The following is a 12,292-nucleotide window of genomic DNA, read 5'->3' on the forward strand; positions in this document are numbered from 1 at the left end:
TATTCTCCTCTCCTCATTTTTATCTGCACAACAACCCGGAGGAGTAAGTTAGTCTGAAAGTCTGTGACTGGTCCAAAATCACCCAGTAAGCTTCCACAGTAAGATGGGAATTCGAACCTGGGTTTCCCAGACCCTACTGTGAAGCTCTAACTGCTAGACCACACTGGTTTTCATAGGGTGGCTGCGGTTGAACAGTTGCAAGCAGCCAGGCCTAGTTAAGTCATGCAAGTCAGGTGGCATCAAGTCACCCAGAGGTTGCTGCCAGACTCTGTCCCCCTAAAGAAAATGGCTGGTTTGGAAGGTGGACTCTGTGGTGTTATATCTGGCTGAGGCCTCTTCTCCCCCCACCCCAACCCTGCTCTTCTCAGACTCCACTGCAAATTCTCTAGCAACTTCCCAGCATGGAGCTGGCAACCTAAGTCAGGCCAGGCCCTAATGCGTCCTCCCTCAAAGGCCAAAATAGGCCTGGAATCCGTCCTGCCGCCTCCCCCCGCCTTATATTGACAGAATCCAGCCTGGAATACTGTGGTTGCCAAGCAACAGCCACTGAGGGAAGCTTAAAGTTACAGGTGCTTCCTTTTATCATTTCTGGATTTTTAAAGCCCCAATGTATTTTTGTTCATACTTTTCTGCAAACCTGGGGCCCTTTTCAGGTTTGTAGGAAGATCTCTCTTGCCCATTCACAGCTCCAGTCACTGGATTTAAGTTTCCAAAGATTGGCCGACTTTGCTATTAGAATATAAGACAAGTGGGGACCTGCAACAAAATGTTGCATATTATTAATGTCTTTTTCATAGTATAGTTGGTTGCCGTTTAAATGGCTTTCCTGCAGTAATTTGTTAGCTTTTTGGATTTTCTCATTTTGGCAGGGCATCCTCTTTTGTGAGGTATTTTTGGCATGTATTGCTCTGTATGGTACTATGAGGGATTGTTGTTTCTGACAAAAAAGGCAGAGATTCTATCAGTTGTTCAGAGCAGTGTTCTCTTAAGGGAAGAGGCAGCTCTGTGACAGCCTTCTGTGAAGGGGAGGGACAGTTGGAGCCCACTTTCCCCCTTTTTCTTTTTCTTTATTGAATACTGGAAGAAGAGCCATCTAGCCTTGTTCAGTTCCCTTGTGCATAGTCAGCCAGCTGACTGAAGTTGGCTTCAAAGAAGAGTTTGCCTGGGAATTACAGTTTGTTTATGTGAGGTGAGATTTCAAAGACTGCCTTACTGGGTACTGCAGGTCTTGAGGTGCTACAGGTGTCCTGTACCACACTCTCCTTCTGAGTGCCCTTGCCAAAAGGAGCTGTTTAAATGGCCATTGGTTTATCAATGGATCAGCCTGAGGCACCTTTGCTTGTTCAGTCTCTTACCTTGCCATGGAGAACTGTGTGGTTGCAGGGCTCCTGTCTTCTTCAGCCCAAGATGAGTCCACATTCACCCACAGCACCACAGCTGTCTTTGACAGTTTGTCTGTCAGGGTTGCTAAGGAACGTTTTGAAAGGTGGTGTGTACAAACTGACACTGGTTGGAGGAAATCCTGCCTCCTGTCAACCTTTCCCCTACCTCTCAGTCATTGTGCCCACCTATCGATTAATGATGCCTCAGCTGTCCTTTTATAACTTCCCTCTAGCTTCTAGTCAGTCAGAAGAGAGAAGCAGTGGGAAGAAGCACTGTGTAAGCTGGTGGGGTAAGCACTTAGAAGCTGGAGATAATGTTTTTAAAGGACAGCGGAGCCTGCAGCTACAGAGATTGGAGTGAGAGCAATCCTTCTCTCTCGCTTGCAAGGCTTTGCAGCTGCAGGCTCATATGTCCTTTTATAACTTCCCCCTGCTATTTAGCCATTCGTACTGCAGGAAAAACAGCATTAGAGACAGGCGAGTGGCAGCAAGGAATCCTCCCCAATCCCAGCTCCAGTTCTGCTGTTGCTTCCTCCCCTCTTCCCCCCACCCATTATCTCTCTCTGTCTTTCTCTGTGTGTCTCACTTTCAGCCAGCCAGTCTTTCTTGAGCTGGTGGAGGGGGAGAAACAATAAGAAGCCCCCCCAAGTTTTAAGAGGACAGTGGAGCCTGCAGCAAAAGAAGTAGGGGTGAGAAGCTCAGATGTTCTTTTCAAATATCCCCCTGCTATTTAGCCATTCATACTGCAGGAGGAATCCTCCCCAATCCCAGCTCCAGTTCTGCTCTTGCTTCCTCCCCTCTTCCCCCACTCATTATCTCTCTCTGGCTATCAGCCAATCTACCTCTCACTGTTGATGCAACAGGGCCTGGAGTAGATCCCTGTGGCAGCCATTTCAAAAGGTATGGGGGGAATTCAACCCTCCCTGAGGGTTTTTTTAAAAAGTTTTTTCTGCAGACCCACAGAGTCCCCTGAGTCTGTAGAAAAACCTGTTGGGGGAGAGTGTGCCCTCTGTTTGAGAAAATAAGTACCCAAAGGCAGAGGGGACTGTTGAGAATTAGATTATCACCAATAATTTATTTTTACTACATGTATCTGTCTCTGTTTCTCCATCACAGAACTCAATGTGGCCTACATGAAAAGGCACTAGAAAGACCCAGACCAACTGAGCTTCAGCAAGGAAGCTGTATCACATGCCTTCCAACCATACCCTGGGACCCAATGCTGGCCAACAGATACATGTAACACTTGCATAACCACATTCCACACAGCACCTCAGCCTGTAAAAGATGTGCTAACTGGGAGAAAAACCATATTTTCCCATTAACAAAACACTGCTGCTTTGAAAGCTGGGAAAATGAAAAAAAATTAACTGGAGGGGTTGGATCTGACACAACAAATAAGTAACAACTGTACATTTTTTGTACAATCAAATAATCATCTGGAATGTCTTAATGTGAGAGTTGAAGAACCTAAAGCAGGGGTGTCAAAGTCATTTGTTATGAGGGCCAGATCTAACATAAATGAGACCTTGTTGGGTCGGGACATGTGTGATGTGTCATAAAATGTAATGCCAGGTAGCAGAGATATAAACTTTATAAAGGACACAAACACAATTAAAGATTTTTTTAACTTTAAATAAGACATGCCTAAAACACTAGCACTCTTGCAATATTTTGTCTGTTTAACAGTCTCTGATAACTGACACCTCTTGCTCTGAATTACTGCATCAAAATGTCTGTGCTGTAGCAATCTTGAGTATGCTGTTCAGGTGTGCATCTGTAAGTTGCAAACTTACTTTTGATTTATTGACATTCATTACAGAAATGTCATGCTCAATGTTGTGAGCCTAGGACCCAGGGGAAAACATAAAATAGCTGGGCATTGAAACCTTTTGTACATAAGTTGCTTCATGTACTGGTGAAAAACATGAGAAGGCATCCTGACACAGACTGAGGTCCATGTGTTTGTCTACAAAACTATAGTCTTTCCCAGAGAAATAACTACAACTTCCTACAAAGGAAATGTTTTGGGTGAACTTGGTCTGGACACACACTCTTAGCCTAATCCACTTCACTGGCTTGTTGAAAGAATTCACATTACTTTCTTACTGGGAAAGACTGGATCCTGAGGGCTTGAATACAGTGGAAAGGGGGAGGAACCCAGTTGCACCCAGGAGAGCCTTGAAATAAAAAGCCCAACAAAACACCCACACTGTAGCAAGGCACACAAAAGCTCATACCATGAACAAAACTTTGTTGGTCTTAAAGGTGCCTAGTATTTCTCCTGTGCGATTAAGGCAGCCCAGCAAAGAAAGCTCTCCCTCCTTCACTCCCTCCGTCCCTTCAAGGAGGAGCCTCAGCCAGTGGAAGGAAAGAAAGGCTTCCCTTTGTCTCCTGCAGCCTGGCCAGGATGTGAGCTCTGGCTGTTCCCTCCATCCCCCTGGAAGGAGGAGGGGGAGGAGCCTCAACCAGTTATTTACCAGACCCTCTCAATTGCACAGGAGAGGCTTGCCTATCTATCTCTCCTGTGGGACTGAGAGAGACTGGTAAAGCAAGCTGTGATGTGGCAGCAGCAGCAGAACTAGAAAAGGAAGCAGGAAACAGCCAGGGCCTTGTGGGCTGGATCAGGGCCCTCCGAGGGCCTGATTTGGCCTGCGGGCCGCATGTTTGACACCCAACACCCAGTATTAAGGGCATCTGACAGTCTGACCTGAGGCACAATTACAGTGGCAAAAATAAAGCATAAAGTAATAGAGGAGCTATAAGACAGGCTGGAAATGGCTGTCAAGGGACTGAGGTGTTGTTTCTGATACCAGAGAGAGAAAGAGATAATCTCAAAAAGAAAATAACTGAATTGAATTAACAGTAGAACAAAAGCACAGAAGAACAAGGGGGAAAAAAACTAGGGAGGGAGACAGAGGAATACTTGCCACCACATTTTCAAATACTGGTTTATATGAACATAGGAAACATCTTCAGACAGCGCTGGCTCTTCGGCTTTGAAATGGAGATGAGCACCGCAACCCTAGAGTCGGATTCAACTGGTTTTCGAGCAAGGGAACCTTTACCTTTACCTATGACCGCATGGTATATTTCAACATGAAAAATAATGATATATATCATAGGTGCACAGCATGTAGCCTGGCAGAGTCCTCACTGAAGGAACTTCTCACCTTGTACTTATTTCCACAGGGGAAGGTGGGGCTGGAACACCAACTCTTCTGTGTTGTGTGGGATGACAGTGTTCTGACCACAACCCATATCAGAAACTTCACTGCTGCAACCCACATGCTTCAAATCGGTTAATTTCTTGTTGAAGAAGAAGAGATTGGATTTATATCCCGCCCTTCACTACCCAAAGGAGTCTCAGAGCGGCTTACAAACTCCTTTCCCTTCCCCTCCCCACAACAGACACCCTGTGAGGTAGGTGGGGCTGAGAGAGCTCTGACAGAAACTGCTCTTTTTCAAGAACAGCTGTGCCAGAACTATGGCTTACCCAAGGTCATCCAGCAGGTGCAAGTGTAGGAGTGGGGAATCAAACCCAGTTCTCCCAGATTAGAGTCCGTGTACTTAACCACTACACCAAACCAGTGGCTTATGTTTACAAGCTCCGGAGATGCAAGGAGAAATTTTGAGTGGAGGGGAGAACATCACCTGTCAATCCAGAGAACAGCTGAGGGGCAGCATTCTGATCCCCCCCCCTGCCATTATGTGGGCCACAACAGAGCCAAGTGCCAACAATGTTTGGCTCATGTTAAAATTCATTATAGCTCCTGTAATTGCTTGAATTGTGCACCCATGCTTTGTATGAATACATTCAAGCCACCATTAACAGTTATCTGAAACTAAATGATGTATTACCATATTTCCTTCCATGCCAACTCATATAAGTATAACCGCATGTAATCAGCACTTCCATTTAATCAAATAAATATTGTTGGAATCTCCCTTATAAATAAAAGCCGAATGGTGGTGGCACTTCTCTAGAACATTCCACACGCTCCAAAATCAGTTCGCTCTCTGATCTGTCATTCAGAGGGTCTCCCTATCCACTGGCTGCTTTGCCTGAGTCCTGCCTCCAACATTCTAAACATTTTGCTCTTCCTCTCCCCCCCACAGCCAGTCAGAACACAGAGGTCATTTGCATATGTGACTTGATTGGCTTTTGCCTCTAACATTCTAAACAGTTTGCTGTTCTGAGGTAAAATGTGTCCAAGGGCTGGAGATCACTCAGAATTACAACTGCTTTCCAGATGGCAGAGATCAGTTCCCCTGGAGAAAATGGTGGGCTCTGTATCCTTATATGCTGCTGAGGTGGCCCCCATATGACAGCCAATGTGACATAGCAGTCAGGGCTTCAGAGTATGGGAGAGGCTGCATGTGTGAGGTGGGGGGTGGAAAGCTGAAGAGTGAGGGGGAAATAAAGGTAGGTTGATGATTGGCTGGGAGGGAGATAGGGTTGCCAACTCCAGGTGGGAAATTCCTGGATATGTGAGGGATGGAGCCTGGAGAGGGTGAGGTTTCAGGAGGCGTGGGACCTCGGACAGGTACAAAGCCATAGACTCCACCCTCCAAACCAACTATTCCCTTCTGGGGAACCATCGTTGCCAATCTCCAGGTGAGGGCTGGAGATCACTCAAAATTACAACTGTTCTTTAGGTAGCAGAGATCAATTCCTCTGGAGAAAATGGTGGACTCAGTGTCATTATACCCTGCTGAGGTCACCACAGCAAATTGATACTGAGTGTCCAAGGCCGGGGCACCCGCCCAGAGCCTCTTTCTAGAGGTCGTTGTATTTATTTCCACAACGGGCCTTTTTCCTAGTATTTTATAATGCTTTTCTTGTTCTTTTTAGTATTACATTTTTATACTTGTCCTTTGTCCAAAATATCAGGATAGCAGGTATGGTCCCCTATTCACTTTAGCCTGACAACAACCCCTTGGGGAAGATAAGACCAAGAGACTATGACTAGTTCAAGATCACCCAGTAAGTTTTGTAGTTGAGCCAGAATTTGTATTGGTTGCCCCTGACTAAATCCAACAGTCTCATCATCTCACCCTCTTAGCTCTCCAATGACATCTGGGTAAATGATGGTGTCATTATGTTCAGAGAGGTTATACTTGTATGAAGGCAATTTGAAACTTACGTTTACATATGACCCAAGCTTCTTCATCACACGTCTCACCACAGGTTCTCATTTCAAAGAAGTTGTATTCTTCCAGGCTGAGAAAACCATTCCCATCTAGATCAATCATTTCAAATATTTCTGACAAGGCTGCTCTAGAAGGTTGAGAAGACAGCATAATTTTACAGATAATCTGCTTCCTGCTTCATTTAATTTGTTACTGAGCAGTCTTCTTTGGTTGTTTTGGGTGAAGAATTATTTCAGCAACACAAAACACTTGCAAAGACATGAGAAAGAGCAAGCCTAAACTTTCTACAAAAGTTGTCCTTCCTCACCTGAACTCCTTAGTAAGTGCCAAGCATCCATTCCCATCTTCATATATGAGTTTGGCTTCTTTGGCAATTTGCTTTTTCATTTTCTTGAATCTACAGCCAGTGGTGAAAGGAATTATCCAATAAACACCAGCTCCAAGTTCCCCTCTCCAACCAAACGTCTACCACAAAGCAAAACAGATGTATGGCATGTTTTAAATTTCTAATACCACATTATTTTTCAAATTCACAAATTCACATAACACCAAGTCTTTTTTGAGTAACAAATTCACAACTATAAGTACTCATACCACTGTGCTCAGACAGTATACATTTCCCATTCATACACACCTCAGATTATAAAATAAACCAAAGATCATAACATTGAGGAGTAGTGCCTTGAATGTTAAGGCTTGGACACTGGAAATCCAGGCTCAAACTCCCATTCAGAAAGGCTTCATGTGGCAGCCAGGGTTTGCTGTAGTTGAAGTACAAAAGGTGAAAACCAAGTGCCTATTTCCGAATACCCTGAAGGATACTGTGAACTTGGCATTTATCCTCTGTATGTTCAGAGAGTAGCATATTCTAATAACACTTTGCAAGTTTATTATAGCAAACAGTACCTTTATCTCTCAGTGGAACTCTGAGTTTCTTATGCCCCAGCCTGAACCTCATCTTAAAGAAGGCATTAGAATGCAACATTGAAAATGGGTTTGTTACAGTTGCCAAAGTTCCACATTCTTTATATTGTACCCTATCCAGTGAATGTACCAAACACACCAAAGTGGTGCTAAGCAATCCCTTTTATACGATGGTTGATCTGGTGTCTGTATTTCATTTACCTAGCAAAAGGCTGGTGCTCCTTAGCCTTCACAGCCCCTGCCCACCACTGAGCCTCTGTAAACAAGAAATCTTGGGTACTCTATTTAGGGTTATCTCTACCAAGTGAGTTATGGAGGTACAGGGAGTGATGTGGGGCTGCCCAGTGTGTACTTTTTCCCAGGCTCCTCCTGCTCATGTCATAGTTCTCCTTACAGTGCCGGTGTTCCCTTTCTCATTGTGCTCTGGACATGGGCAGTGCCCACTTCAGCATGTGCCAGTTGACTGCTTCCATCTCTGCCTGTCACAGGCACACCACACTGCAAGATGACTGGTGGGTGGTGGTAACATTTCTATATATTCCAGTGCAATTCCTATACAATCTGACCTTGGCATTGGACCTTTTCTTTACCTTCCTCACTTCTGCTGGGTGAGCATAGGATGCCAGCTAACTGTGCTCCTGTTGGTGTTACACTGGCATTGGGATCTTGGCCTGCCTTAGGATTGGCTTACATATTGGCTAGACTACTTTGTTAGTGACTGAGTCATTTTCTTGAGGGAAAAAGCATAGAAGGGTTGCCCTTGATGTATTTTGACATGACTTATATGTGAAACATGAACAGCCCAATATCGTTATTGCCCATAAATAAAAATGGATACGCCTACATTAGTATAGACATTTAAAATGTCCCTGACCTCTTTATTTCGTAGCTCAGTGAAGTTCACAACGTTTAGTTTTTCCTCAGTTTCATTTTCCTTTAAAATATACAAAGCACTGTCCACTGCTAACCATGGAGAACATTTTCCTGAAAACAAAAAAGTGGAAAAAAATTGCTCTAATAATCAAAAATCTTAACACAGAGATGCATCTGAATCTAGATGCTAATCTAAAATTAATCCAAAAACTTAGCTCCAGAGGTGAAGGAACAGAAGGAAAGTATCAGCTAGCACTGTTCTGGAAATATGGGTGGAAAAGCCTGCTCAACAATTCATATAGACTACAATATAGAGCTTCTGTAGCAATTCTTACTTGGGAAACTTATTGTACAAGCAGAAAAGCACATTTGGACTGAATTTTACTTTTCTTGAATAACACTGTAGGCTGTAGCACAAGCTATGAACCAGCTCTTCCTTGAGCTACCCTCCATATGTGGAAAAGTACTTTTGAATCCATATGTAAACTAGGTCAAGTGAGTCATGACCCCTGCATCTTCCTTCACTTTCCCCTCCCAGTGGTAATTTCTGTCCCCAAGGAAGCTGATTCCTGGAGTTATGGGAACCACATGCAGTAACAGCCATGTGAGTTGGAGGGCTGCAGTGAGGAGGGGAAAAGGGGTCAAAATTACACCCTTTTCTCTGTTCCACTGACACAAGAGGCAGGAGGAAGCAACTGACACAAGAGGCAGGAGGAAGCAACTTCACCTCCTTTCCCCTGCTCACTGCAGCCAATTAACCCAAGAGGCTATTATTCCACACAGGGTGTGGGGAATCTACTTTCCTGAGATTGGAAATGGCTGCTGTGGGAAGTGGGGGTGATGTCCCCATCAGTGCCTTCTGTGGATGCATCTCTGGATCCAACCCATTATGTTTTAGAGATTCTTATTAAAAGGTTTTGTATGCAAGGAAACTGCTAACATATAAAAATATTTTTGATTGCTGCATGAAGATATTAAATTATGCAAACACTAAAATTTTATCCTTGTTGCTATGTTCCTGTGAGATGAGGCCATCACTCACTGTCTATCCTATAAGCAGTTCTATGAAACTACAGAATTTTCCCTCACTTTCCCATTTCTGGAAAAAAATAAGCATTCTTACCTTCCATTTGGCTAAAACATACAGGTTTAATGGTGATACATACTGTTGATCTCTGGGGTAAAAATAACTTGTATTTATGACTAACTATGTCATTATTATCTTCCAAGTAGAAACATCCTTTGGAATATGTACAATGCCATTCCTAATGACAAATCAAATAGTTAGTACATTACAAATTATATGACTCTCAGTAAAGCAGTGAACTTTGATAGTCACAATACTATCTCTTGGCTGAGTGCTTTTGACACTGTTAAAATTCTAAAGCTTTCTCTCCTTTTCTTTCTGGATGTTTTGCTAAACCTGTTTACTACATACAGTCTTATATAAAAGTTAATTTTGCCTTTGGATAAACTGGGAAGTTGAAGTCTAATTTATTTATTTAAAACATTTCTATTCCCCCATCTCTTTGGACTCAAGGTGGTGCACAATGTAGTAACCAAAATGCAAAGGCATAAATGGACAAAGTTAAAACAGATTTTAAACATTTCCCAATTTAAAAGCATTAAGTAATATAAGTAACCTGAATGTATTGACTTTGTTGATAAAGCAAGATCTGAACAGGGATCTTCCAGCTCACAAGAAACACTCTCTGATTCACACTTATATCCGTCTTTAGCACCTTAGAATGTGATTAATGTTTCAAACAATACAAGCAATTACTACAAGCCGGAGGAATTTGATAACTTCTCAAAGAGCAGAACAAATTATTTTTCGTTCATTCTATACAAAACATTGTCCACACTGCAGATAGCCTGTATAATTCTGCAAAACTAACTCTAGCCGGTTATGCTTCTAGAAGGCATAAGGTGGTGCTGCAGTCTCTAAAACCAGTAATGGGCTGGGGAAGTCTAGTGTCTTTCCTGTTGCTGTTTGCATTGTATTGTTTTCAGTAAAGTGAGTAACATGGGATACACAAAAGGTTACACTAATAATGAAACTACACATTTACCAAAACTATATTATTGAGCAGTGAAAGGGCATTAGACAAATGGACACAATTTCGGCTTAGGACAGAATCCATTTGGCATCCCCCTCAGTCATTTTGTCTGAGATTCTTCATACAGAAGTGAAGAGAAGGCTTCTTTTCAGCTGCAGATTATTACAGAAATGAGTGTATGGAGAAATATAATTTCCCCATGTCTTTACATATTTCTCTAGGTTTGTTTTGTAACACCTAATTCCTACACGTGCTACTCTGTATCTACTTGCAACACACCGCAACATGGAGGACTGAAGGTTCCACAGCTTGCTCTTTTATATACTAACTAGCCTGCTACCCGTGCTTCGCTACGGTATTTAAGTTCTGTAAATCCAGTTATAATACTGATGATGTGAAGTCTGAAATGTAACATTTGTTGTAGGAATTCTAAAAGAGAAGATTGTAGTATAAGAACTGAAGTGAGACATACGTACTTTTTTCCCTCTCTACTGAAGGACCTCTCTCTAGACCACATTGGTGGTTCTGCCCTCAGGTGCTAGGATCGCCAGGCTGCTTGGTGAGCTCACTCTGGAGCAGGCCACATAGAACTGTCCATTTAAGAAGCAGTCGTCTGTTAAGTCAACTCCTGCCACCTTCCACAAAAGTGATAGCCTCTCTACTTATGTTCCTGGATTGTTTTGCTCATATGGAGACTGTGTTCTTCTCAGCACCTCAGGGTGATCTTGCTGGTATTTGGCCTGTGCAGCTCAGTGCACTGCAGGAGTACAATGCGCAAATGTATTTGCCACATTCCTAAATTGCCTCCTCCTTGTAGCGTTGGTGTATCTGGCTCGATGTTTGCCAGGAGCTTTCTTGGGGGCAGTAAGGGAGTGGTGATGTGGTGGACATTTCTTCAGGTTCAGGAGGGAGGCACGCATCAAAAAGGCTCCTAGAAATGTCCTTTACTATCTCCCCATAAACATTCATACCCTGGCCCTGCTCCTACACCTGACAGACACCGGCCTGTCTGGTGTTGGGGGGGATTGTATTTAAAGGCACCGGGGAGGCTGGGCCAGCAGCAGTGCTAAGGCAATCCTGCTGAGCAAACCTCCCAGTGGCTGTAAGCATCCCACCTCCTCTCCTACACCTGACAGGCAGCTGTCAGCCACTGTGGAGGAGGGGCTGCACCTGACAGACAACCGCCTGTTAGGTATAGGAGGTGGGGGGAGTGTGTTGGAAGCCACCCCACCTCCTCTCCTACACCTGACAGGCAGCTGCCTGTCCAGTGTAGGAGGGGGAGGGGGGAGGAGTATTAGAGGTCACTGTGGAGGTGGGGGAAGTGTGTTGGAAGCCATCAGAGAGGCTGGGCCAGCAGCTTAACTTTACCTCAAAGGCGGTTCTTGGCCACTCCTTTTTATTTTGCCCATAACATTGTTGTCTCACAAGTTAATCGAATGTTCAATATTTTAACTTCACTTACCACCACCAAAAATCAAAACAATACATCCTAAACCAGCACCTAACACCCTCGCCCCTGTGAGGTTAAAGGTTCTACTTTTCTATTTTATATTTAATGAATTATATCATACATATTCCGGATTCAGTATTCCGATTTCACTCCATTCGCCTCTACTTAGCTTTAAAAGTTCTGTGTCTTTTTCCTTTAGCCTTCTATCATTTAACTATCTACCTTATTTTCCTTTCTGATTATCTATCCATTTATAAAATTTTGACCATGTTTTCTGAAATTGGCTCTCTGATTTGTCTTTTAAATGAAACAAAAGTTTGGCGTTTTCAGCTGCTTGTAATATTTTGTTTAAAGTTTCTGTTCTAGTAGGCACCTCTGGTGACTTCCAATGTTTTGCAAATAAAATTCTTGCTGCTACAATGATAGGGATTATACAGTGTACATCTTCT

General features: G+C 43.4%; 1 protein-coding gene across 1 annotated transcript in view; it reads right to left on the reverse strand.

Annotated features, from left to right (window-relative positions):
- Positions 1-12,292, reverse strand: part of EFCAB7 (EF-hand calcium binding domain 7) — a 57,367-nt gene that overhangs the window by 13,185 nt on the left and 31,890 nt on the right. The window contains exons 8-11 of the mRNA XM_015416179.1: positions 9,457-9,598; positions 8,335-8,444; positions 6,844-7,001; positions 6,530-6,663 (exon numbers count right to left, since the gene is read on the reverse strand). Coding sequence (XP_015271665.1) covers positions 6,530-6,663; positions 6,844-7,001; positions 8,335-8,444; positions 9,457-9,598 — 544 coding nt within the window. The remainder of the gene's footprint in view (positions 1-6,529; positions 6,664-6,843; positions 7,002-8,334; positions 8,445-9,456; positions 9,599-12,292) is intronic.

This window comes from Gekko japonicus, unplaced genomic scaffold (genome assembly GCF_001447785.1).
Source record: "Gekko japonicus isolate JY-2015 unplaced genomic scaffold, Gekko_japonicus_V1.1 scaffold479, whole genome shotgun sequence".
Classification (NCBI taxonomy): Eukaryota; Metazoa; Chordata; class Lepidosauria; order Squamata; family Gekkonidae; genus Gekko; species Gekko japonicus.